Source organism: Thamnophis sirtalis, unplaced genomic scaffold (assembly GCF_051295495.1).
Source record: "Thamnophis sirtalis isolate CommonGarterSnake01/CBP01778 unplaced genomic scaffold, rThaSir2_p1.2 scaffold_3, whole genome shotgun sequence".
NCBI classification, from domain to species: Eukaryota; Metazoa; Chordata; class Lepidosauria; order Squamata; family Natricidae; genus Thamnophis; species Thamnophis sirtalis.
Genome location: NW_028261383.1, coordinates 49,693,528 through 49,720,576, shown reverse-complemented (window position 1 = coordinate 49,720,576; position 27,049 = coordinate 49,693,528). Strand labels below are relative to the sequence as shown.

General features: G+C 42.8%; 1 protein-coding gene across 1 annotated transcript in view; it reads left to right on the top strand.

Annotated features, from left to right (window-relative positions):
- The first annotated feature begins 410 nt into the window (after positions 1–410).
- RYBP (RING1 and YY1 binding protein) overlaps positions 411–27,049 on the top strand; it is a 63,696-nt gene continuing 37,057 nt past the window's right edge. The window contains exons 1-2 of the mRNA XM_014056050.2: positions 411–1,014; positions 2,168–2,293. Of these exons, the coding sequence (XP_013911525.2) occupies positions 983–1,014; positions 2,168–2,293 (158 nt within the window). The 5' untranslated portion in view covers positions 411–982. The remainder of the gene's footprint in view (positions 1,015–2,167; positions 2,294–27,049) is intronic.

Genomic DNA, 27,049 nt, shown 5'->3' with positions numbered 1-27,049 from the left:
TTCCTCCTTCTCTAACGTTAACCCGTCGGCCGGACCGCCCCCCCCCCCCCAGTCTTTGCTTGGCCTCTTGGGCGTCAGAGAGGGCAGCCGCCACGGCGCGAGCCAGGTTGACACGCTTTAACGGGATAAATCCGGGGTTAGACGACGCGGGCGTTGACAGGCGGGCGACAGTTTGAAAGCACCTTCGCGCGAAGGGGCCAGCAACTTCAGAGACGCGGCGGGCTCCTCCGCGTCCTCTTACGACCGACTCCTCACACTTGCTTCCCCCCCTCCCCACTCTCGAGGCGCAGGCACACCAACAGAGGGGAAGGCGAAGCGAACGCCTCTCCCTTCCCCTCTCACTACTCCACCTCCCCCCCCCCATTCTCCCTCCCCGCCCCACTTTCATCAGGAGGACGGATCCGACCCGCACACCGGCCACCCTCTCGGCTCCCAGCGGCAGGCGGCTGAACCGAGGCGGGGTCACATGCTGGCCTTGTGGGTGGCCAGGCGCCGCCCAAACGACGACGACGACGACGACGACACGCTCCTCTCGGTTCTCGCACGAAATCGGGGCGACCTCCATTCGTCGCCGAGGGAGCCGTTGGCCCGCCGCCGCCGCGACTGACGGGCTTTGAAGGGGGTGCGCGTGTGTGAGGTGGAAGGGAGGGGGTGCTGCACGTTCCCCTTCCCTCGCGCCAGCGGTAGCCGAAGGCCGAGCTGCCCGGATTGGCCGGGGAGGGCCGCGAGCTCCGCCCGCTGTAGCCGTGCTTGCCTAGCTTGGAGAGAGAGAGAGAGAGAGAGAGAGAGGGAGGGGAAGAAGAGCGGGGCTGCGCTCCCTGCGCTGCCTAGTCTGGAGCGGGAGCCTGGCAGCGGCAGGAGCGGCGGCGGCGGCGGCTGCTGAGGAGCCGCCGGAGCCTGCTGGTCGGAGGACTCAGCCCCGTTGCCTTCCGCTCCGGGTGCGCGAGGAGGCGAGGAGAGGGGGCCCCGTCTCCACCGATCCATGACCATGGGCGACAAGAAGAGCCCGACCAGGTGAGGAAGGGGGAAAGAAGTCGAGGCGCTTTGGAGAAGCGGGCTTTAAAAAAAGAGAAAGAGAGAGAGGGCTTCTCCTAAGATGGAGGGAGTGTGGAAAGGGAATAGAAAGGAGTATGCGCGGGTGCCAGCTAGAGCACCCACCTCCGCCTTATGCTCTGGGGAGGCGCTGCGTGTGGGGACTAGGCCACAGAGTGGTAGTAGTGGTGGTGGTGGTAGTAGTAGTAGTGGTGGTGGTAGAGGAGGGGGGTTTTAAGATGGAGGAAGTGGGTAAGGAAGAGAGCCTTATTTGTTTGCTTGCTTGCCTCCTTCCCAGCCAGGTACGGTAAAACTCCTTTTTTTTCCAATGGTGTTGGGTGGAGAGGAGGGGAAGCTGGAAGCTCCTTGTGTGGTAAGACGTAAGGGGGTGGGGGGAGGCTGCATTCGGTGCCCAGGGTGGCTCTTAAGATGGAGGGAGTGTGTAAAAAGCAAAGCTGAGAGCAAATGTTTGTGTCCCTCTGTGTGTGTGTATATGTGTGTGTGTATGTGTGTCGGTGCCAGGGCTAATCTGGTGTTAGAGCAGCTATGGCGGCTCCTCACTCTCTTTTCACACACATACATCTCCTCACACTGACTTCTTCCAGACAAAGGGAGATTTAACAAGGTAAAAGAGAGAGACAGACAGACAGACAGAGGGGGCGCATGGAGGGACACGCCTACAATCCTTTAAAGTACAATTAAGCTCCCCCTCCCCACCAAAAAAGAGGGAGGGTTTCAAGCCCTCTCAGATGCCTTTCACCATCCTTTTCCCTTCCCTTCTAGATTCACTGGTACTCCGTGTTGAGTGAAAATCGATTGTCTTGGGATTGAAGATTGAGAGGAAATGTTATCCTTTCCTCTCTCACTCAGGGATATAGTAATGGGGGAAAGCAGAATATGTATTTGGTGAGAGTGAAGCAGAGTGTAGTTCAGGTTTATAAATGTTTTGCACCTCTTCCTGCTCCCCCCCCCTTTTTACCTCTTTCCAAAAAATGTGATTACTTTTTTAGCCAGAGGAAAAGAAAAGCAGGCCAGCAGAATGTAACATGAAATAGCCTTGTTTTATTATCTTGTTTCTAACACATTTTATTTCTTCTCTCCTTCTTTACCCTTCTTCATATATGCACTTCTCAAGACCCAAAAGGCAAGCTAAACCTGTAGCTGATGAAGGTTTTTGGGATTGTAGTGTCTGCACCTTTAGAAACAGCGCTGAAGCCTTCAAATGCAGCATATGTGATGTCAGGAAAGGCACCTCTACAAGGTACATAGTCATATTGAAATATCTCCATTCTTAATTGTAATAAAGTTGACTTATTGGCTTACCATAATGGTAGCAGCATGAAATAACTGGAAGAGAAAGGTGTTTACATTTGGTATTTTGTGTTGTGACCTTTTAATAAAATTGAATATTTGTAAAGGTATAATATTTGATATTGTTAATAATATGGCCTATTTTTAAGTCAAAAGTTACTGAGTATTTCTTGGGACATTTAGATATAATTAGAAGCTTGGCTTTTTTATGTGTCATTTTGGTTTCAGGAACACTGCTGAATAAAATAAGAGGTGATAAGAGAAAGGGGCATTAACATCTTCAATTTATCAATATATTTGGATGTGGAATTGTATGGGTACAGTAAGAAGAATATAAACATTCAGATTTGTGTTGTGTATTTTAAGTATACTGGATGTTCTATGTGAAATACTACAGCTTAGTATTTCAGAATAGTATAAAGTATAAATACTAGATATAAAAGTATATGATATTTACAGCAGTGCTGTAGAAATGATAGGTTTATGAGAACTTGGGGTTTCCTTTCTCTTATTCTGATTGTTATCTAGATTGCTGGAAATTCTTTCAAAAGGCTAAAGTTGTTACTGATATTTCTTTCAGATAATTAAGTTTAGAGGTTACCTATTCTGTATCCTCACAGGGTTTTTTATGATGAAAGTATTGGCATGTGTTGCTACACACTTTTTATGTTAATTATTTCTAGTGAAATAGTTATTTGTGTGAAGTTTAAACTTTTAGGCAGCAGATTATTTGGGGAGTTGTGACTTGGAACAGCTCAGAATGTGTTCACAATATTTGGATATTTATTTAATCATACAAAATCCTTCTACAAGAGTGAAAACTTTATGTGACATGAAGTCTTGGCATCTTCTGAATAATCTCTGTAGATAGTGCCTTTATCTTTGCAAGTCTTGTACTTTTGTAAACAGAACTGATTTAACCTTGTGAAAGTAAGTATTGTAAAAAAGCAATACTTGTCTGAATCCACCTGTAGCTCTTGTTTTCAAACTTGTTGATATTCATTTGTTCCTTTAGTAAAATATTTTTAAGATTAGCATTTTAGTTTGCATTTATTGGGGATAGACAACCAGCTTTTGGATAGATATAGTATGTGTTTGTGTTTACACTGTGCATAATTGAGACCTCTCTTCCAATCAAGAAAATCACCTTTGTATCCTGGTACCACATGTCACAGGTTGTGTGGATCTATCCTTTAGTTTTAGCTGCTACAAAGGAGGCTGGAAGGCTATTACCTCCAATTATTTTCTTATTCTTTACTTCCACCCTGCTTTGGAGTATTGTTTCAGTTGTGATATGATATTACTTGGTTCTGCCTCATGGTAGATTCTTATCTACCATCACTTTTTCTGTCTCTTTCATACATTCCTTGCAGGGTTGTGTAAGAGCCCACTGAGGAAATGGACAGGAGTTTTCATAAGTTCTGTCTGTTTGGGTTTGTCTCAGGAATAAGAAAGATCAACTAATTGCCCAGCAAGAGGGGTTTTTTTTTGATGCACAAAACAATTGAGCAGGGAATGAATATGTATTTTTTAAAAAATAAATCTACCGTATATAACTGCCCATTTCACAACAGAGGATTCTGGATGACATACAACAATAAAATAAAACTATATAAAAGCAATCATTATTAAAATATGATTCTTAAAAATCATTCTTGAAAATGCAAATGATCATATACAGGAAATATTATTAATGAAGAAAAGAGCCATCTAAAAATATCCCCAGTCCCCTGGGACCTCCAGCATAATGACAAAAGCTGGTCTTGAGGGATTTAGGGAACATTAACAGGATGAAACTAACCTCACTTTGGGAGGGGGGGGGGAGAAGATTTCAGAGGCAGACCTTACAACAGAGAGGACCCACCTCCTGGGACCACCAAATGTAACTCCCTAGCAGATGGGATACAAAGTATGCCCTCTCTGCCAAACCTAGCGGCACATGCAGATATAATTGTGGAGAGTCAGTTCCTCAGGTAACCTGGGTAAATATAACTCAGATAAATATAGTCCATAATAAGATTGTGTCTGTTAGGGGCAATATCTAACACCCTTTGGGTTAGTTAAATGAGTCATTTGTACAGGTTTGATAATTCATATGAAGTACTTACCCCCTCATTCCATGACCTATTTCAGTATGCTTCGCATACAGGACTGCTGTCTAAACTTTCTCCATAGTTTTTTTCTCTTTTTGGGGGGGAATATTATAAGTACTGTCTTGTATTTAATTTATTTTATTTTGGTAGTTAATTGTGTTTCCTCTGTATATTAGATATATAGTGTTTGAGGTCAATAATTGTAAGCCCTTTCTATAGGACTGACAGACTTTATTATGGAGATTTCATTCTCATGAAAAATTACATTTATGAAGTAAAACAAACTTCAAGCCTTCCCATATTACAGCTGACAAAATGTTTCCTTGTGAGATACAGAAGCTGATCACCATATCTGTATAACTAAATTCCAAGACTTCTTCTTTATTGGTATAATACATTTAACAAGTTTTTTTTTGAAATAAAACAATTTTGAGGTAACAATTATTTGCAATGATACTCATGGCGTTTTATATAATTTTAACTATCATAGAGTGAAACTGAATATGGCAAACATTTTAAATAACAGTATGTATCTGAACTTTAGATATGAGTTTTTGGTTGTGGCTTGGAATTATGAATTACTGTATATGACGCCAGTTTTTTCTAGGGGAATTTTTAATTATTTTTAAATAGATACTTAAAAGTACAAAAATGCCACACTAGTTGACTATTACTCAGAATATTTACATCTAATGCAACAGTTGGTTTGCTTGTTTTCATACAGAAAAGTTGCCTGTTAAGATAATTTAAAATCTAATTCAGCCACTTTGTATTAATATAAATCTTTAACAAATTGAGTGAAATTACTGAGAGAGGAGATTTAGAACTGTGAAATTGGATTGATGCAGATAGACTTTTCTATCTTTTCCTCCAAAATTATACAGAGAAGTTAATGTGACTTTATGTATTTGATTAGTGACCTGCCTTTCTTACAGGCACCTCAAATAGTATGCATAGAATTGCATTCTTGCACCTGTGCCTCCCCCCCACCTGTTGATTATGCCGGAATTTTAAAAATCCCTGAAGATTGGGTAGTGATATTGTGCATTAATTGAGCTATTTAGAGAAGATGTCTTGTATAGCGTTGTGTAATCCATGTGTAGCATTTAGAAGAAGAGGGGTACAGGGATATGCTGTGAATAAGGAGTGGACAAATGATGTGTAAATCTGAATTGAAGTTAGAGTTACTTTTTGTATTAGGTAATGGCAACAACTACAGGATGTATGAATTAGAGCAATCTACTTCTTACCCAGTGTAATATTTTGTGTTTTTCATACTCCTTTAACAATAAGGGAGAATTAATGCAGACCACATATTGTAGACCAGATCAGTTAAGTATTGGTTTACTATAGTTTTATATAGTTTTGTATGTTTGTTTATCAATTTTGAACTGAGTTATGAGAGATGTTGTATATTGATACTCTAACTTTAGCTTTCTCTAATATATTTTTGATATGCTGATGTGTTGGCATTTATGACTAAAAGTGAAAGCATTGCTTGTTTTTTTTTAACTTAGGAAATTCTGCAGTGTTCTAATAAGATAAAATAATGATTAAAATAAGGATTTGTTGTATTGATATGAGAAGGAAATATAATCGTACGTTACATCTCTATACAAGTTTCTGATCATCTTACACGTTTTAAATATCAGAAGCATGTTTAATATTTCCATTCAAATATATAAACATGTTATTCAAATATGTAAACATATTAATCTAAAATCAAAGATAAATTTTACATTTTCAAATTATTTTTAAAATATACAGTACAACAGTGATTATATTAAAATGATAGTGATTCTTTATGAGAAAAATTGCCAATGGAATTTCTATCATTAAATGGTGCAGTCATAAAGCATGTCACATGACTGCATCACTTGGTGGTGGCAATCCCAGACTCCCTGTTGTTGTTATTAAGCAAATTCTGTCAGTTGTTAGTTGAGGATCCACCTCAATATAAGCCATTTTGAGATTTGTTCTCCCCTAGTCCCAAGTCTTCATAAGTAAGGGGCTGCCTCCTCTTCATCTCCCCCTTACCCATCTATCAGCTCCCCATTTCTGTCTGTTTGGCCATCCTGCACTCTGCCTTGTGCCGTAGCAAAGCCACACACACTCCTGGAAGCCTCAGCTACCCTAGCCCACCCCAGCCACGTGGCACCAACTGCCCCAACAGTCCAGTGTAAAGCAATATCCTGGGAAGCTCCAGCAGTACAATACAAAGCCGCTGCATCCTGGGAAGCTCCCACAGCACGGTGCAAACCTGCAATACCCTGAGATGCCCCAATAGCATAGTGCAAATACCCTGAGAAGCCCTAGCCCGGTACTAACTGCAGTTACCTTTGCCACCCTGAACACCAAGGTCTCTACCGCCCTGGGCTTCACTGCCCCAACTGACCTTCACTATCTTCTTACTCCTTTAACTTGACCAGGCCTGCTTTCCCTGACCTTTCGCAAGGGTCATCTTCTCCAGGTCTTGCAAAGAAACTACCATGCTCAACCTTAAGAAAGCCTCATATGAAGAGGTCCTTTTTTCATGCACCTTCTAGCCAGGTCCTTTCATGCTAGCAACATGGGTCTTTCTTTTATGCACCTGCTTTTTTTAGGGAAGGTGCATGAAAGAAAGACTCTTACCTGTGCCAATGCTAAACAAAGATTCTTCTAGCCAGGCCCTTCTTGCACACTGGGGCAGCTGGGGCCTTCTTTTGTGCACCTGGTTTCCAAAGCCTCAGAAAAAGGTATATGCAATTTAAATACGGCCACTTGCAATTTAGAAAAGGGCCAGGCTCAATCTTGGGAAGAAGGCCTGGGAAGCCAGCAGTTGGTTCACAAAGGCAGGCTAGGCATGCCTTGTCAGCAGTGACAGGAAGAAAATGGTAAAGGACAGCTGGGAGCAGCAAGGGCGGCAGAGCCCATGAATGCAGAACATGCAGGCTTCCAGGATCAACAAGCACAGGGCTGCCAATGGGGCATATATATGGGGAGAGATAGGTAGGTGGGAAGAGCTGAAGTACCCCTGTCCCAAATTTTCACCACATGATCTTGGGGGGCACTACAATAGCTATAACTTCAGAGACCTATTGCAAATTCCTCTGTTCAGAGCTGCCATAACTTCAAATAATCATTGAATGAATGGTCGTAAGTGGAGGATTACCTGTTAACAAGAGGAAAAAGGAAAGCAGCCTTGTTTCATAACTATTTTAAGTAATATTGCAGTAGAAGTTGCTTTATTACAATCAAGTATATAAAGAAAATCAGAGCAAGTTAGAAATTGAAGGAGGTAATGAAAACACGAGTTGAAAAACATTGGAGACATGGTGCTCATCATTTTAGACTTTCACCTTGTTTTTTTGGAGCTTGAAAATATAATATTGTAAAAATACTTGAAATTTCTGAAGTTAGCCATGTTTATAAGTTAGAAACTACATTGGATTTTGAAACTTTCAGCAACAATTGTTAAAGCTTTTTTATTTTTAAAAAAATACTTTGTAATACTGAATGATCTAGGTTCATATGTTTGAATGATAGGAGCAAAGAATATGGTATGTGCAAGGAACAGCTTTTAGTTTTGACTTTTAGATAAATAGTACTTCTGCTGTTAATATTGTTTGGCACGTGAATGGATAATAGTAACATTTCTATTATGAAAACTGGTCTTTTGTTTATCTCTTTCAACAGTTTATATCTTTCGGTGTTCTTAACTAATTTCAACTAGTCTAGAGAGATAAGAGTGCTTGGGGGATGGGGAGAGCTGACTAACAATAATTGACCAGTCAATTGGAAAAAATAGGGAGGGAGGGGGAAAACAAATTTGGAAACATTTCCCCTATGACTTCATATCATACTTTCTGATTCCTCTTCCATCTGGTGAACTATATTGTACCGCTAGACATTTCTCCTTGAAAATTAACATTGAATTAACAATACTTACATTTATGTTGACTGGATTTAGGTATTGTTTATAAATAATATTTTTCTATTATGCTGCTACAACTAGGAAATATTTTTTCTTTGTGCTTATGTATTTGTTTATATATGCACACACACAAAACAGAATAGCTATTTTGAATAAATTGATCTAAAGTAGTATTTTTATACTTGTATTATGCTTTGAAAATGGTAACCTTGAGCATAAGCAGTATAATATGGTGAGGAAATTAAGATCATTATTAGCACTGATTATAGTATATCTAGAGATATGTGTGTAAAGTGTATATTTTAATTGACTGTTGAACAGTATTTTGACAAGTCCCATAAGCTGGTTTCAAAGTACAAGATAAAATTAATAATCCTGCTCATTTAGATAGTTTCATCGTTATGTAGTGTAAGAAACAATGCTTTTCCAGAACCTTAGAGGACAAATTCATTAATTGAGATCAGGCTAGAAACAAAAGGAGACACTGAATGGCTATTTGTTAGTCATATACTTCCTTCTTGTTCTCTGAATCTTGAAGGCAGAGTGCTTCCCAACAGATGCTTTAACTTCAGGAGTTAAGAAACTATCCACATGAAGCCATTCAGCTAATCTCCACTGATAACTCAGAAAGCAGCAGCGGATGGCATTGTTCAAAATTGAAACATCAACTCAGTATGTGTCACAGAATTGCTGCATAATTATCTAAAATTTATTATAGAGGAGAACAATTTATTTTAAGGCAAGTTTATTTTACAGGTGGAGGATAAATTAAGTAGTGTTTGTTTATAGGTAAAAAATAAAAGTTTGGGAAAGATGGAATAAATAATTTAGTAGTATATAAATAGGAGTTTTTCCATATTGGCATCATTCAGTTTTTTGATTTGGGGTCTTCAGTTTGTTATACAAAAACCTGTATGTCCTTGACCCCAAAGAAACTTTCATGTTCTTTATTTAAATGGACTTATCACTTTTGGATTTAGTTATAGATAATTAAGTATCTATATTTAGTGTAGCAATCATGAAAATAAAAGTTCAGTGGAATTAAGATTAGCATAATGGAGAAGCATGTGAATTAAAATATAAAGCCTTGCATTTTTAAAGAAGTAAACTTTAGTCAAGAATTTGTCAGGCACAATTATACAAGTCAAATTGCAGTTCAAAAGATTTATTGCTTAAGCCTATACACAAGAATCTAGTCAAGTAAAGTTCAGTAGTAAATTGGCTCCAGGTAAGGGCCAACAGAATTCAAGAGGTTGAACATGGACCATTTGCGGTAACATAACAATTCTAAACTGATGGTGTGCTTAATTCCTCCCCCAGCTCTGCCTGCTCTTCTACAAATTAAGTCTATTTATGTTGCATTCTTTGTAGATTTAATTTTTAATATTTTTAAAAACAACTAAACATAAGCATATTTTCTTCATGTTTCTTTCACATGAGAGCATGTTTCCACACCCTAAATAAAACAGGAATGTATCTCTCATCTCCTGGATGCTATCTCTATGTCTTAATCATAAAGTGCTTTTTATATAAGAAATATTTTTCCCAACTATTTATCAGGGTTTGTTATGGGAATATTTTGGAAGAGGAAGAAAACATTTTTTTCAATTTTTTATAACATCTAAAAGTACTGCACCACTGTACCCTAAAAATTAATAGGCTAGCTGAATTAAAACCTACACCTCTTAATAGTATAAAGTGTTGTTTTGAAAATGTCCTGTTTAGATAACACTAAAAGTATTTCAAAATGTTCCCTGGAGTTATTCTCTTCTATGTTTATATTTATTCTGAATTTATGCATAGGTACATATCTATTACGCCATTCCTTTTTGGAATAAGCAGTATTATATAAGATGGAGAAGAGTGATAACTAATGAGAAAAAGCAAATTAACGGCAGAAAATAACAGAAAAGAGAATAAAATTAAATTTAGTTTATACTTCTCAATATATTTTCATTCTTGCTTCCACCACATCATACCCAGTTGTTGTCTTTTATTCTTGAAACTTCTCTCTTTCTCTTTTTCTTTCTCTTTCTCCCTCCCCCCTCCCTCTCCCCCTTCTCTCTCTCCCCCCCCTCTCTGAGGATGTAATTAATTTCATCCAACTATACCTTTTTCAATCTTCCCCTCTTTTTCTCAATTCACTTTCCCCCCATTTTTTGGTACATAAATGTTGTTTATGTATACATTACTGTATCTTTGGAGAATCTAAATAGAATCTCAAGTGATTTCTTTATAGGAAGAAGAAACCAGCCAAGTGACCTGAAAGCAGTTGTCTTAAACTGGGTCATTTGATTGGCAAACTATTTGTTTTTATTTAGGCTTAGTTGTAGGTCTCTTTTGCTTCATAGAAAGAAGAAACTAGCCAAGTGACCTGAAAGCAGTAGTCTTAATCTGGGTCATTTGATTGGAAAACGATTTGTTTTTATTTAGGCTTAGTTGTTGTAGATCTTTTTTTTCCAGCTTACAAATGAGGAACCTCAACAATCTACTTCATGAGCTTATATAGTGGCTCTATATATCATTGGATCTCTTGAAAAATACAAGTCATTTGGTAAAGTGTATATTTTTTCCATAACAAGAAACTTTTGACCTATGGTAGAAAGTCATAGGTTAGGTATGCAGGTTCTACTCACCTACACTAGACAACAGTTTTGCAATATAGAACAAATAAAAACCATTTCATTTTAAAAAGAAGGTATATTTTAGGAAACAATTGGTCTGAATTTTTCTGAATAATAAACAAAAATATCAATTGAATGTTTACCAGAATAACTGAGAAAAAAATTGATGTGGCTGTAAGATTGTAATATAGAAACTTGATTATATGATTGTGTGCTTGCTATATCATCTCAAACCTATTTAGCAAATACATTCATATATAATTGTGATATTTCAAAGCAAGTTTCTTAGAATAAAATCAAAAATTCTGATATGAATCAACAAAGTCTCTCTCCAAGAAAGTTGTTCAGAAAACATTCTTTTGAATATTACAAAACAGTTCATTAGTGCAAATATTTTTCTTATATAAAGCACCGAGAGTTGTCTGAAGTTCAACATTTTAAACCAGGGGTGGGTTCTGTCTGGCTTTACTGCTGGTTTATTCACACACTTTACGTACATGTGCACTATGAATGTGTGCTGGATGCGCATGTGTAATGCAATTAAAATTGTTCTGCGCATGTGCAGAACTAAAAAGCAAGATGACAGTGGTGACGAGGGAACCAGTTTGGGGGCATGGCAGGCCTGGGTCTCTGCCAGTTCCAGCGACCCAGGCTGCCATACCACTACCGGTTCAGCCAACTAGGCCGAACTGGTAGGAACCCACCACCGTTCTTTACCAATAAGGCCCGCACCTGCCTATCCAGCAATAACCATGAGTCCAGGAAGATATTTGATGCCTCAGGAAAAATGCTAGCTACTCCTTCAAGAACCAATGTACAAATTTGATCTTGCTTGGGTTCAGTTTCAGCCTGTTTCTTTGCAACCAGACCCCAAAAGTCTTCACACCTGGTACAAGGTTTTGACTGTATTTCTTGTGTCCTGGGGTCATAATGCAGCATTTTCACGATGCTGTACCCTGAATATACAGATGTTTTAATATAGAGGGAAGAGAACTGAGCTATGGAGAAACATATTGGAGGCCATTGTACTATCTTTCCTGTCGTGTCCTGTAATTATTTCCACCAACTGAAACAGGAGTGAAACCTCTGAAGCACAGTGCCCCAATCCCCAATTTCTATAAGTAGCATAGAAGAATTCCATGTTTGGTAATAAAAGCAACCAAGGGTTCTGAAAAGAATAAAAGGGTATATTTCTTCCCTCCTCTTAACAAACAGTGTCTATTATCATGATGCTGCATCTTGCGTTTTATGCACAAACCTGAACTCTGATTAAAAAGTATCCAGATAACCATCTTCTCTAGGATACTTTTTAATTGTCTTCCGTCCTCAATACAGGTATCCTTGACTTACAATCACTCATTTAACAATGGTCTGAATGAAAGTTTGTTTATCTGACCATTACCGAATGTTACACACACATCCCTAACTGTCATGTGATTGTGATTGGGGTGCTTGTTCATACGTTTGACCAATTGCCGAGTGTCCTTCAAGGTTCCAGGGTGTTTCCACTTGCTGAGGGGACTCCTCCTTAGCTCTGTTCCTGTTTGCATGGAACTGAAATCCTTCATGCCTAATTGCACAGAACTGGAATCCTTTGGCAGGGAGCTCTTTCAGCTAGCCTTCAGAGGCCAGAGGGATTCCCTCTTGGATTTTTGTCAGGAAGGATTTTCAGCTCCTGAGAGTAGAGGCAGTATAGTAAGGCAAAGGATATGGGATGCCTTTGCAGGCAACATGTGAGTATCAGTTTGTTCAGTGGTTAAAAATCTGCAGGGAGGATTTTCAGCTCCTGAGGAGAAAGGTGATATTGTGCGGCTTGTGCCAGGCCTCCCAGGATTTTCCCTACCCCACTAAGGCACCCCATACTATTTACCTGGGATTTTATCTGCTTAACAATCTGTAAAATCACTTACCAACCACAACTGTGAGTTCCAAGATTGCCATCACATGATATCTTGCCAGTGACTGTTCCACTCACGGCCAGAATTTGGGTCCCAACTGTGATTGAAAGTCAAGGAAAATTTGTATTTCTTAAAAAGGGAAGGTTGTTGACAGGGTAATATTTGTCTAACACAGCAGGGTCCAGAAATGTCTTTTAAGGAGCAGACATAATACAACCTCTTTCAGAGTAGCACCCCCACTCACAATAACACATTGATTATTTCCTCAGTCCTGCTGACTATACCACACACAGTTTTCCACCCGTGAGAGGAACATAGATATTGTTCACAAGTGCTGAAAGACAGAGTAGCAAGCACCCTATTGCTTCATGAGTCTGCTGGTCAGAAGGAACTGCATATGACATAACAAAACATAGCCCCAATTTCCATCAAGAGATCCTACCCATGAAGAGTCGGACACTGATGAATCTCAGTGACTTTTTCATCAAAGTTCTGTTGAAAATGGTTGGAGCTGCCAGAGAGAAAATCTATCAATAACTCTGCCCCACATAAGCAGGTTATAACTCTAAACAAGCTAATCAATAGCTTTCTGGTGCAATAAGGGAGAAAATGTAAGAGCACTTCACTTTTTTTACTGGCACGAGGTAGGCTGAAATATATGTTTATATATGTGCTAGTACATGCTTGCTTTAAGTTTTCCTCTAGTAGTGATCCAGGCATCACTTTTGCCACCTCCCAAAGTTCTCAGTGAATCAAGGGTTAAACTGGGATCGATGAACAGAGAAAGCCAGGATGTAGGACAACAAGATGGTTTGTAAAAAAAAAAAAGTTATTGTATATTCCAAAGCTAAGACTTAAAAAATTTAGGATGCATACATTATCAGGACTGAGCTGTGCTTCTCTCTGAGTAATAGATTCCCAACTTGTTGGTGCTAGTTTGTTTTGTGCTCTAGCTGGTGTCAGCTTTGATGGTGTCCAGCCACTGTGTTCTTTGATAGCCTGGTTTCCTTTTATCACTAACTCTTCCAAGCATAATTGCTTTCTCCAGTGAATTCCCCTATAAGTTATGGCCAAAGTAAGTGAGACTCAGTTTCATGATTTTGCCGTTTAGTGACATGTCTGGTGTTATGTGCTCCAGTACTTGCTTGTTAGTCACTTTCACATCCAAGGAATACGCAGGAGCCTTCTGTAGCACTACAGCTCAAATGAATTGATTTTTTTCCTGCCTTGCTTTTTAAAGATCCAATGTTTACAATCATAGGTAGCTATGGGGAACACTAAGACTGGACTAACCTACATTAAGGTTGCCAGGCTGATGTCCTTGCTTTTCTATATTTGGTTCATGTTTATCATTGCTGTGCGACTCGGTACAATCTGACATTTTATTTCTGAGCTGCATGCACTGCTTTGAGAGATCTGCAATCCCAGGAAAGTCATTCTCTCTTCTCCTATTTTTTCCCCTCACATAAACTTATGAGATAGTTTTGAGTTGAGAGAAAGAGAGAGAAAACCATTGTATTAAGTCACGTAGTATTGAAGGTAGACTAGAACTTTTCTGCTATTAATTGATTCTGCTATTAATCAATGCTTTACTACAGGGTCCCCAAGTGCAACCGCGGGATGCAGGCATCATGTGAGACCCCTCTGGTCCATGGAAAAACCTTTCCATGGAACTGATCTCTGATGGCCAAAAGGTTGGGGGCCACTACTTTACTATAGTATACAAGAACTTTGTCTATTTTATTTGTAATCTTAGCATTTTGTGGGCAAGAAAACCAATTCTGATTTTTATGTTAAGGGCTAGACCTAGAACAGTTTTCCATTGAAGTTGAAGCTGTATGTCTCAAATCATAGTTTAAGGAAAGTTAAACAGTTATTCTTACTCAAGCTATTTAGAATTTTTTAAAAAGTGTTTGAAATCTCTTAATTGGGCTTTAATAGCTTGTTACTTGTATCAATATTTGTAAGTCTTTCAGAATGATAAAGGTAGATGTCATGTATAATTTTAAATGAATAAATGACGCAGCAAGAAAGCTTCAGGCTAGATGTGATCATGTTCCATATCTTAAAAGTCACTTTTCTGAATAGGTAAATACAAGAATTGGTGTGCCCAAAGCAATTTTTAACATAATTGTGTTCTGAGGCTATCACGCTTGATGATTTTATTAAAATAATCTATTGCTTATTTTGAACGGCATATATATATATGTCACAGTGCTTAATTTAACATGTAGCATTATGTAAACTGATTAATGTCTCTTGAACGTTGTGTAAATAGGGAGCCCAATACTGATGGAAGTATTGTCCTCGGGCCTTATTTGGAAATATGTTTGAATGTAGTGAGAATTTAATTTTCATGGCTTTGTCTTTAGAATAGGGATTTGACTCTTGTTGGATAGAAATGTCCAAAGTAGCTTTCAGTCTCGTATGAATATAAAGATTTAAGTGGCTACTTCAGCATTACAAATGCCATGTTTCAATCATTTATTTTGTGATTTCTTACTGTTGTTGTTGCTACTTGTATGATTATATCCAGTTCAAATGTGTTTTTTGATTGTCATCTTTCTGAGTTATCCTTCTTCCTTGTTTGATCTCATTCCAATATTTGGAATGAACATTTAGATTGATTCTTTGGCAATGGGCATCTCATAGTTTCCAAAGTTTAATTGGATACAAGAACACATATTGTACAGTTAGAGTGAAATTGTCTTTTTTTTTAAAAAAAATATCCTATCAGTTCCCTTAAGTAAGGTATAACTGAAGTATATGTAAGGTTTGCAGATTAATTAGCAATTGGAACATATACAGAATGTGTTGCTTTTTAGAAATGCCAAGAGAGCAACTACCTTTTTGTCAATTCTTCCCAAAATGGCAGGGACTTAATTATATAAGTTTTATTGTTAAATGTAAACATATTGCTGTATAAATTAAGTTGTGTTCTAGTATTTCTAAAAAAAAAAAAAAGTACATTCCAAAGGGGAAAGATTTTGTTCTTAACTGAATGTGTGTGCTTTCTGCACAGAGCTACCAAAGGCATGTATATTTTCCAGAGGAGGGGGAGGGAGTGGTCACACGTGGGTTTTCTCTTAGCCTGATTGGTCCAAAGACTGAGAGCAAAGCTTTAAATACTGGTGCCTTCCAATCCTGGCCCAGATTCTCTCAATCTTTTTGTCCAAGCACTGTTGAGAAATAATTAGGTAGGATTTATTGTGTTGCAATCTGGTTTCCATTTGGTTTAATTGGGCATTTAAAACGGTTTTATAAATTCTAAATTGTGCAGGCCCCAAGGGACAGATCTCTGCCTTGGGCGGTTGGGGAGGGCCCTGTGGGGCGTTTGGTCTCCCCCCCCCGTGGGCCCAGAGCCTCAGCCCTATCCCCGGGAGTGCGGGGGTGCCAGCTCCAGTCTTCAGCTGCTTGAGGAGCAGCTTTCCTTGTAGGAAGCGGCAACGGCTTCGGCACCTCGTGGAGCGCTCGAGCCGTGCGCGGAGCAGCTGATCGCTCCAGGCGGCTCTCGCGCTGCCGAATTTGATCTTGCTGCTGTGGGGCCGAGCGGGGGTGAGGAGACCGTGCCTGGGTGCCCGACTCAGTTCAGCACGGCTCTGGCTCATGGAAGCCTGGCTGAGCCGCTTGATTCAATTGCCGGCTTTTTTGCCCGCGCACGGAGTTCCAGCGGCCATTTTAAGGGTCGCCACGTGTGCGGGGCCCTGACTTCGGCCTGCCTCGTGGGTGAGGCCTAACAAGAGGCTTTTGGGCCTAGTTCCCCCACAGGCCTTTAGGCCCTGGTCCCGGTGGGGCCTTCGGAGGCCTGTGTTCCGAGGGGGTCTGTAGGTCGGAGGTCTTGTTTGTTTCCTTTCAGCCGGGGACGCTGGGTTCGAGAGTGTCTTCAGCTACCATTGACCGTTGGCTGCATCAGGCCATTGTGGAGGCTTACGGGGCTTCGGGTCGGCCGGCCCCGTCGGGGATCACGGCCCATTCTACTAGGAGTGCCGCAACCACAGCAGCGTGGGCCACGAGGGCCCTGTTTGAGGACATCTGTCGTGCGGTCACTTGGGCTTCTCCGACGTCTTTCATCCGGCATTATCATCTGGATGCCTTCGCGTCTGCGGACGCGTCCTTTGGTTGGAGAGTCTTGCAGGGGGTGGCAGCTGAGGCTCCCCTTGGGCCCTAGTGGTTCTTGTTCTCCCTCCCTGGGACTTTAGCTTGGGTATTTCCCACATGTGACCACTCCCTACCCCTCCTCTGGAAAAAGAACGTTGGTCTTACCTGAACGTGTCTTTTCAGAGTAGGGAAGGGAGTGGTCATGACCCGCCCTGAGTTGTGTTCCGTTGGGGCCAAGGGGAGGGCCCGGGTGTTTCCCGGGGTTTGGTTGTGGTTGTTTTTGTTGTTTCAGTTGTACCGTTTGGCTTCGAGAATCTGGGCCAGGATTGGAAGGCACCAGTATTTAAAGCTTTGCTCTCAGTCTTTGGACCAATCAGGCTAAGAGAAAACCCACGTGTGACCACTCTCTCCCCTACTCTGAAAAGACACGTTCAGGTAAGACCAATGCTCTTTCTCTGTGGTTATTTTGGTTGCTTAACTTGACTAGAGTGCAATGTAACATTTTTCAGAAACTGATCTCTATGTGAGTACTTTGTCTTCCAGAGGTTTCAGAGGTTTCAATAGAATAGGCAATACTTTGACATGCAGAAACCCTGTGTTGGGAGTCCATCAACACATTCATTCGCCTTGATGGAATACTTAGAGCACATCACTAGCAGAAAAGGGAAACACTTTCCTCTGGAAATGTTAATCTGGTATATTAGCTTTCTTGTTCTTGTATTATTACTGAGCCATTTTAACTCCCATTGGGAGAAAAAAAGAAAAATATGTAAATAATTTGTAGCACATATTATTTTGACAATACTGCTTTGTTGTACATTAACAACCCTAAAATAAATTGCTACTTCATCCTTGTAAAGCAGAATGAAATGAAAAAGACTTAATTCTAATAAGCCATGCTGAATCACAATGTCCACAATTCCCAATTAGATGCCAATGAGACATGATGATATTAATATTTACCACCAATTGATATAAAAAGATAACCACTTATTTAAGGTAATATATAATTGTGATTATAGTAGTAGCCATTACTAGTCTTATCGTTAATGAATTTGTCTCACTCCTTTTCAAAGGTGCTTATAGCAATAGCACTTCATAGTGCCTTTACAGCCTTCTCTATTCTTCTAAGCGATTTGCAGAGTCAGCATATTGCCCCCAACAATCTGGGTCCTCATTTTACCCACCCACTCAAGGATGAGTCAGTCTTGAGCTGGTGAGATTTGAACTGCTGAACTACAGCTTACAGTCAGCTGAAGTAGCCTGCAGTACGGCACTCTAACCACTGCACCACCTCAGCTCTTATGTAGCAAACCTCACTACATCTTGTGCCATGTTAATTTGAAGACCTGGACAACTCTTTGTTTATGAAATATGTCAAAATTTGTAATAATAATTTAAAAAAAACAATTGAAGTTTGTGTAATGTGAATAATTGTTTTCTTCCATACTCTCTTGAATATGCTACTATTTAATTTCATTTGATAATTATGGGATCTAAAACTATGAAACAAAAAACTATCTACATTTTTGCCTAATTTTTACACTTGTATAATCAACTTTTCCACTTTAGGTGTCCTAAGCATCATTTTTGTCTTAGGAGAGGGTTATAGCTCTCTCACATTGTTTTGAATCTCTTTTCCCAGCACTACAGTATGATGCCATTTTTACCTATTATTACTGTTGTTGTTGTTGTTGTTGTTATTAGGAAACAACAACAGCATAACAGTGTTTTCATGGAGTTAATATACTACTCAGCCAGAGTATTAAACTTTTAAAGCTTACATGGTACAGAGCTAAGTTATTTGTGGGACTACCTCTTCCAGATTATATCTGCCATCCCACCAGATCACAGAAACACATATATTCTCCAAGGTTGGTGCAGACAGCATACATGCATGGGTAATACTAACCAATAGGACTGAGTCTGATATCTTTAAGACACCCCTTATCCTGCAGCTCTACCCAGCTTTGTGACTCAGGAAACAGATTCATGATCCTTACCATTTACTCTTACAATCCAAGTTATAGTCTGACATATAATACGATTATAAATAGATGGGCCTATGGATATTAGTCTTGCCAACTCTCATAGATTTGTCAACCAAGGATTTCAAAATTACTAATGTAAGAGAAGAAAAAGAGTTGAATATATTGCCTTCCTTGGTCACAGTAGTAGCAGATCTTCATTCCCTGCTAACAGTCAGTATGGAATACAATACTATTTTTACCCAGTATGACTCCAGAGTACAGTGCAACTGAAATTCAACTTTGTCCAAGATCCCGTGCAGGAGTATCTATCATTCTCTTTCTTCTGTATTAAATATTAACATCCCATTAATATGTGGTGTACAGATACACTCAAAATATGTTTAAAAACATTATGCTATATCCTGTAAAGTAGGTGTTTAAAAAAGCTTTTGTGATATACAGTAATGTTTTTATCATATGCGATCTATCTGGATATATTTATAACAAGGCAGTTCTAACAAGGGAGCGACATTGTTTGAAAAGTTATCATTTATCTATAGAGTCTTAGACCCCTTTGTCATACTGGTATGTGTTATTTTCAAGTTGCAAAGATGCTTCCTGTTCCAAGAAGAAGAAAAAGGAATTGTAACTCACCTTGAATGAAAACCTTTTTGTATTTTATGCTGAATAAATAAGCCAACGGTCTATAAAGTTTTTGCTATCCTAAATGTGAGAATTAGTGATAATAATTTCAAAACAAATGTTAAAGAGAGACAGGAAATCTACAGATATTAGAGATTCAGGTCTTCAGGCCCTCTTTAAGAATGATTTCACCAGCTAGTCCACCCATGATACTCTTCAATAAAATTCTCTTTAGTTAGGAAAGCTTTCTTCTATGTAAGTTCTTTTAGCCATATACAACAAAGCCATCTGCCACCAGCAGTCGTTCTCCCACAGTCTTGGAACAGGCTATTGTTCGTTACTAAAACTAAAATCAATAGAATTGATTTGTATGTAAGCATGACTTACATCCACTGAAACATTTTTATTTTTATTTTAGACACAAACACAAAGATTGTTACAATGCAACTACATAAAAATTATGAATTAAAAAGGACTTAAAATAAAAAAAAGATGTAATGTATTGTTATAACAATTAAATTGTATTCATATGCATACAGTTAAAAGCATATGTATATATGTGTGTGTGTGTACACATACCCAGTTAAATACCTAATGTAAATATTCAAGTACATATTAATTTCTAAAACTATAATTCTTTTTATCTACTGTATTTTATGTAAATAAATGCATATTTCATTATACTTCTCCATATAAAACCTATATCTATAGGCAATCTGTTCATTGGTGGCAGGTGTTATAAGGTTTTCAATCCATTGAATAAATGGATTCATACCTTTATCTTTCCAATGTGGCTATATCGTTTTTTAGTCTTGGTAAGGGTACAGACAATCCATTCTCCATAGTGAGGGGAGGAGTACCCAGGATGGGTTGATCTTGTCCTTTCATTGATTGGACTGAGACAGATAAGTTCTTTAGGCCATGCTCTGGCCACCAGATACTACCCAGTTATCGTCTCAGTCCCTCAGCAGATGGCTGTGATCATCCCATACTCCTGAGAAAAACATTAATACAGGACTCTAGCCTCCATCCCCTGGCCGCGTGAGTACTGGGGACTTGGCTAAATCCCCTCTGGGGGACGGAAGCCTGCGCTCCAGCTCTCCAGGGCAGCGCATAGCCTAGGACATTGCAGTGAGACCTAGGACACTAGGTGAAGACCCTTACCGGGCCAGCTAGCCTGATGCTTTGCAAAATACGCCACAGGGAAGGCGACCAGAGGAGGCTTTACAGGCGCCGGAGCTCTCTGCCACGCCCTCAGGAGTCGAGCGACAAACCACGGTGTTTTTAAATGCTGCAGAGCACCCATGCCTGCCTGCTATCACCGGAGAAGACAGCAAGCCCCTGAGAGCAGGCGGAGGAGAGAGATACCTCCAGCAGCAGCGGAAGCTGCACGCCAGATCACAGAGCACAAGCCCCTTCTACAGGCGCCAGGAGAAAAATTTGGAGCCCAGTGCCATCTTGGAATCACGTGGTCCAAGATGACAGCCACCTGTAACAGAGGACACTGGCAGGAGCCAAGTCCTCACCCCTGCAGCCAGCAGCCCCACCGGAGGCTCTGAAGACCCCTTAATCAGGCCAGAGACCACAACTGAAGGTACTGCTAAGGGCGGGGGAGGCAAGGCAAAGGCCAAAAGGAAGCACATTTCCTCCAAGGTGGCCAAAGAGGCAAGCTGTAGCTCCAAACCTCCAGACCTGGCTCTAAGTATGAGAGGCAGAGGCACCAAGCCCTGGAGCACATCTGCCACAAGGCTAGGAACCTGAGGGGAGATTATTATGGGCTCCCTTCTCCCAGCAGGACTGCAGAAGGGGAGCCCCCCCTACAGGTGAGGATCCTCTTTGATATCTCGGGCATCTGGGGGTCTCCGCAGGGATGGTGATCACCCCCACGCGCCCCAGCAGCGGGGCCATCACCTCAGGTCTTCCCTCCCACACCTGCGGGCATGGGGGCTGGACAGACAGCCACAACAGGTTTCCCAAATTTCCAGAATATGATGATGCAGGCTTTTCAGCAATGCATGGCAGCGGCCTTTCAACAGCCTCAGATGCAGCCTCAGGTGGCACCCTTGGCAATGGTCCCTGAGGGGCTGAAGCCCCAGGGGGAGGACCCTGCAAGTCCCCAGGCCCTGTCCCAGGAAGTCAGTGACTCAGAATCCAAAGAGGGCGAAATCGGAGAGGACAGACTCTCTGAAGATGAAGGCATGCCCCCTCCTAAACCTACTTTTTCCAGATTGTTTCAGCCCTCCTTGTATAAATCCTTGCTGTTCAAGGCCAAAGCAGCTGCCAAACATGGCAACAAACCAGCAGAAACACCGATGCATTTCCAGGGTTTCTCAGCTGAGAACATCTTTGAAGAACAAGCCATCGAGACCGACACAATGCCCACACTCAAGTCCTTTCTTGACCTGGTCAAGAGACAATGGACATCCCCCATGGCAGGCCACATGCCCACCTCTACGGACAAGACCTTCTTCAACGTGGACAAGGACATGGCCCAGATGCTGTCACAACCCGCCATCGATGCAGCAGTTACAGCCCTGCATACACCTACCAACATGCCCAGGGAACCAGAGGATGCTCTGAAACCAGAAGACAAAAAGGCGGCTCTCACTTTACAGAGGAGCCACCAAGCGGCAGCCTGGGCAGTGAAAGCAGCCACCACCGCCTCCTTCTTTAACCGGTCTTCTCTACTGTGGCTACAGGATCTCCAGCAGCGAATCCCTATTTTGGATATCAGGTCACACCAAGACATCAATAAGCTGGTGGCTGACATCCAATTTTCCAACCTGCAACCAGGTTTGCCTCTAGGGCAATCGCCTCTTCCATTGCATCTCGCAGGTTGCTTTGGCTGAGGCAGTGGCAGGCAGATGTACATCGCAAATGGCGCCTGGCTTCAGCTCCCTTCATGAGGGATCCCTCTTTGGAACAGCTCTTGATCCTTTCTTGATAGAGAACAAGGACAAGCGGAAGGTGCTTCCCACCTCTCCAAGGAAAGGCAGCTGCAGGGCGGCTCCATACCCCAGATGTTCCAACCGCCAGGGGCAAGACTTCAGGTCCTCCTTCTGGGGTCAGGATTCCTTCAGGGGGTCAGAGTTTGGGTACTCAGGCTTCAGGCAATACCAGGGAGGGTTCCCTTCCAGGCAGAAATACCCAAATAGACAGTAGAGGGGCAGGCAGCAGAAGCAGCTCTTTCGAGGGGGCGGAGGCGGCAGTGGCGGGCGTTCCTGCAAGAATTAGACCTAGCTCACCTCCTATTGGGGGGCACTTGGCATATTTTGCCGACCGCTGGGACCTATCTTTCTCCGACGCGTGGGTCTGGAACACCATTCAGTAAGGCCTCTCACTCGAGTTCATCTCCATCCCTCCCAGCTTCTTACAGAACTGCCCTGTCTCAAACAACCCTACCCGCAGGTTGCTAATGCAGGAGGCCATCCAACATCTTTTGGGCATCAGGGCTATCCAACAAGTGCCTCTAGAGAAGATAGGCCAGGGATATTATTCCATTCTGTTTGTGATCCCCAAGGCCTCGGGTGACTAGAGAGCAATTCTTGACTTGAAACGTCTGAACTGATTCATACGCTATCAAGAGGTTTAAAATGCATTCACTGCATTCCATCTTGGAAGGGGTTACGCATTTCAGGTCTCTTGCAGTCATATGATAATCCATATTGCCCACTTGGCATTGGTAAGCCCTGAGCCTCGTAGGCTCGTGCTATAGATGCCCTCAGCCAATGACCTATGGTTGAAGGGGTAACTCTAGATCCTAGGGTTGAATATTGGAAGGATACAAAGAGAAAGATACAAAGAGTTCTCTTGAGAGGGGTAGTCTGCTTGATATAGATACAGAGTACCCTCCGAATATCTAATCTGACACATCCACTCCCTGTCATGGGAAGGTTCTGGACAAAAGTTCAGAAAGAATGTTCTCCTGAGCTCTATGGAAAAGAGAATTGACATTTGAAATAAAGGAAGGGTCCAGGCAAAGAACCAACATATTTGGGTGAAATATACAAAGGTCTGCCCTGACCGAAAGAGCTCCCAGCTCTGAAATGCATCTAGCTGATCTTATAGCTACCAAAAATACTACATTTAGAATAAAGAACGAAAGGCTAACTGTTCTCAAAGGTTCGAAAGGCTCCTTTGTGAGAACCTGTAGAACTGTGATTAAGTCTCAGGTGGGAAATATGAACCACCGGGGGTCTAAAGTTGGCCGCACCTCTGATGAACCTCTTAATAACACGGTGTTGGGCAAGACTTTCGCTTCTCTCACCCGCTAACACAGTAGACAGCGCTGCCACCAATCTGCGGATAGTGTTGCAAGAGAGACTCCTATCCAGACCATCCTGGGGAAATTCCAGAATTTGTGGGACAAAGGCCCCCCTTGGATCTAGGTGAGCTATTTGGCACCACTTAACGGTTGTCCATGTAGCATTGTAAATCCTTGTAGTGGACAGTCGTCCTAATCACCCTGGTGGAGAAGTTAGCTTCCCTCGGCAGACCCCCTCCTAAGTGCTAGATGGTCAACTGGAGCCACTGTGGCTCCTGATGTACCAGGACCTCCTGGCACAGGGAGATTTTCTCCTGGGCAATCCTCCAGGGCTTGGCTACGGAGAAGCTCGCTAGATCTGCAAACCAAGCGCTGTTGCCATTCTATTGGTAAGGGAGGAAGAACCACTGTAATGTCTTGGCATGTAGCCATGCCCAGGGCACTATGCCTATGCATATTATCTTCCCCAGTAGTCTTGAGAATATAGCTATGGGACTGTGGGTTCTTTGCTAATTTGCTGAATCAATCTCTCCTATCCTGGTGGCTCTTCTTGTAGTTGACCAAGAAGCCATGGTCCTGTAAGGTTTGGCTTGCCAATAACAGGTCGTGTTGTGTTTTTGAGGCTGAGCCTGCCTGGATGAGTATATCATCCAGATAGCACTGGAGTGTTACCAGAATGGAACAGAGATAAGTGGCTAGAATTGGAATTGGAATTGATTTTATTTGTAGGCCGCCCTTTTCCCTGAGGGGACTCAGGGCGGCTCACAGAAACCAGGGAGAGGGGAATACAATACAATACAATACTACGACAACAACACATAATAAAATAATACGCAACATGCATACAACATTCGGGCGGGGTAGTGGTCCTTATCCCCAGGCCTGACGGGCGAGCCAGTTCTTCAAGGCTGTGCGGAAGGCCTGGACGGTGGAGAGGGTACGAATCTCTACGGGGAGCTCGTTCCAAAGGGTCGGGGCCGCTACTGAGAAGGCCCTCCTCCTTGTGGTTGCCAGCCGACATTGGCTGGCCGATGGGATGCGGAGGAGGCCTAACCTATGAGATCTTATAGGCCGTAGGGAGGTAATTGGCAGAAGGCGGTCTCTCAAGTATCCAGATCCACTGCCATGTAGGGCTTTATGGGTGGTCAATAGCACCTTGAAGCGCATCCGGAGATCAACAGGTAGCCAGCGCAGCTCGCGGAGGATAGGTGTAATGCGGGTGAATCGGGGTGCACCCGCAATCACTCGCGCGGCTGCGTTCTGTACTAGCTGAAGTCGCCGGATGCTCTTCAAGGGCAGCCCCATGTAGAGCACATTGCAGTATTCCAGCCTAGAAATCACGAGGGCCCGAGTGACTGTTGTGAGGGCCTCCCGGTTCAGGTAGGGTCGCAACTGGCGCACCAGGCGTACCTGGGCGAATGCCCCCCTGGTCACAGCCGCTATATGATGGTCGAATGACAGCTGTGAATCCAGGAGGACTCCCAAGTTGCGAACCCTCTCTGAGGGGTGTAAAATTTGACCCCCCAGCCTGAGTGTTGGATTAATGGCCGAATTTTTGGGAGGAAAACACAACAGCCACTCGGTCTTTTCTGGGTTGAGCACAAGCTTGTTAATCCTCATCCAGTCCATGACGGCTTCGAGCCCCCGGCCCATTACGTCAACCGCTTCATTGATTTGGCACGGGGCGGACAGATACAATTGAGTATCGTCCGCATATTGATGGTATCTAATCCCGTGCCTACGGATGATCTCTCCCAGCGGTTTCATGTAAATGTTAAATAATAGGGGGGATAAGACCGAACCCTGCGGCACCCCATATTTCAGGGGCCTTGGGGACGATCTCTGCCCTCCTACTAACACCGACTGCGACCTGTCCGAGAGGTAGGAGGAGAACCACCGTAACACGGTGCCTCCCACTCCCACCTCCCGCAGTCTTCGCAGAAGGATACCATGGTCGATGGTATCGAAAGCCGCTGAGAGGTCAAGGAGGACCAGGATGGAGGGATGTCCTTCATCTCTGGCTCTCCAGAGATCATCCATCAATGCGACCAAGGCGGTTTCAGTGCTGTAACCGGGTCTGAAGCCTGACTGGAAGGGGTCTAGATAGTCTGCTTCCTCCAAGGACCGTTGGAGCTGGAAGGCCACCACCTTCTCAACAACCTTCCCCAGAAAGGGGAGGTTGGAGACCGGGCGGTAGTTATTGAGGACAGCTGGATCTAGGGATGGCTTCTTCAGGAGGGGTCTCACCACCGCCGCCTTTAGTGCGGCGGGGAAGTTCCCCTCCCGAAGGGAGGCGGTTACAACCGCCTGGATCCAGCCTCGTGTCACCTCACTGCAGTTAGAAACCAGCCATGAGGGACACGGATCCAAAGCACAGGTGGAGGAACTCACAGCTCTCATGGCCTTGTCCACATCCCCGGGGGTAACCTCCTGAAACTCAACCCAGAGCTGTTGTACTTGGTCCCCCTGAGTCTCGGCTGGAACTGCAGGTGTGGAGTCCAAGTCCGTCCGAAACCGAGCAATTTTGTCCGCTAAGAATTGGGCATATTCATCAGCCCTGCCCTGCAAGGGTTCCCCCGCCTCCCTTTTGTTCAACAGGGAGCGGGTTATCCTAAACAGGGCGGCTGGGCGGGACTCAGCGGACGCAACCAGGGAGGCTATATGTGATCTTTTGGCTGCCCTAAGTGCCCTAGTATATTCCCTGGTGCAGGTGGTTACCATTGCTCGGTTCGCTGCGGACTTATCGGACCTCCAACGGTGCTCCAGGCATCTCCTCCGGCGCTTCATCTCCCGGAGCTCCTCGGTGAACCAAGGTGGTCTCCGGGATCCGCCGCCTCGGAGGGGCCGCAGTGGCGCAATCCGGTCGAGGGCCTCTGACGCTGCCGAGTGCCACGCAGCAGCCAGAGTCTCTGCCGGACTGTGGGTGAAAGTATCAGGAATAACCCCAAGCTCTAACTGGAACCTTACCGGCTCCATAAGACGCCTGGGGCGGAACCACCTGGTCGGTTCCTCCTCCCTACAGTGGGGGTTTGGCCTCCGGAAGTCGAGCCTCAGTAGGCAATGGTCTGACCACGACAGGGGTATGATGTCACTCCCCCTCAGACCAAGATCACACATCCACTGCTCCGAGAGAAATACAAGGTCAAGCATGTGTCCCGCCGAATGGGTTGGGCCTCGGATTACTTGAGTCAAGCCCATGGCTGT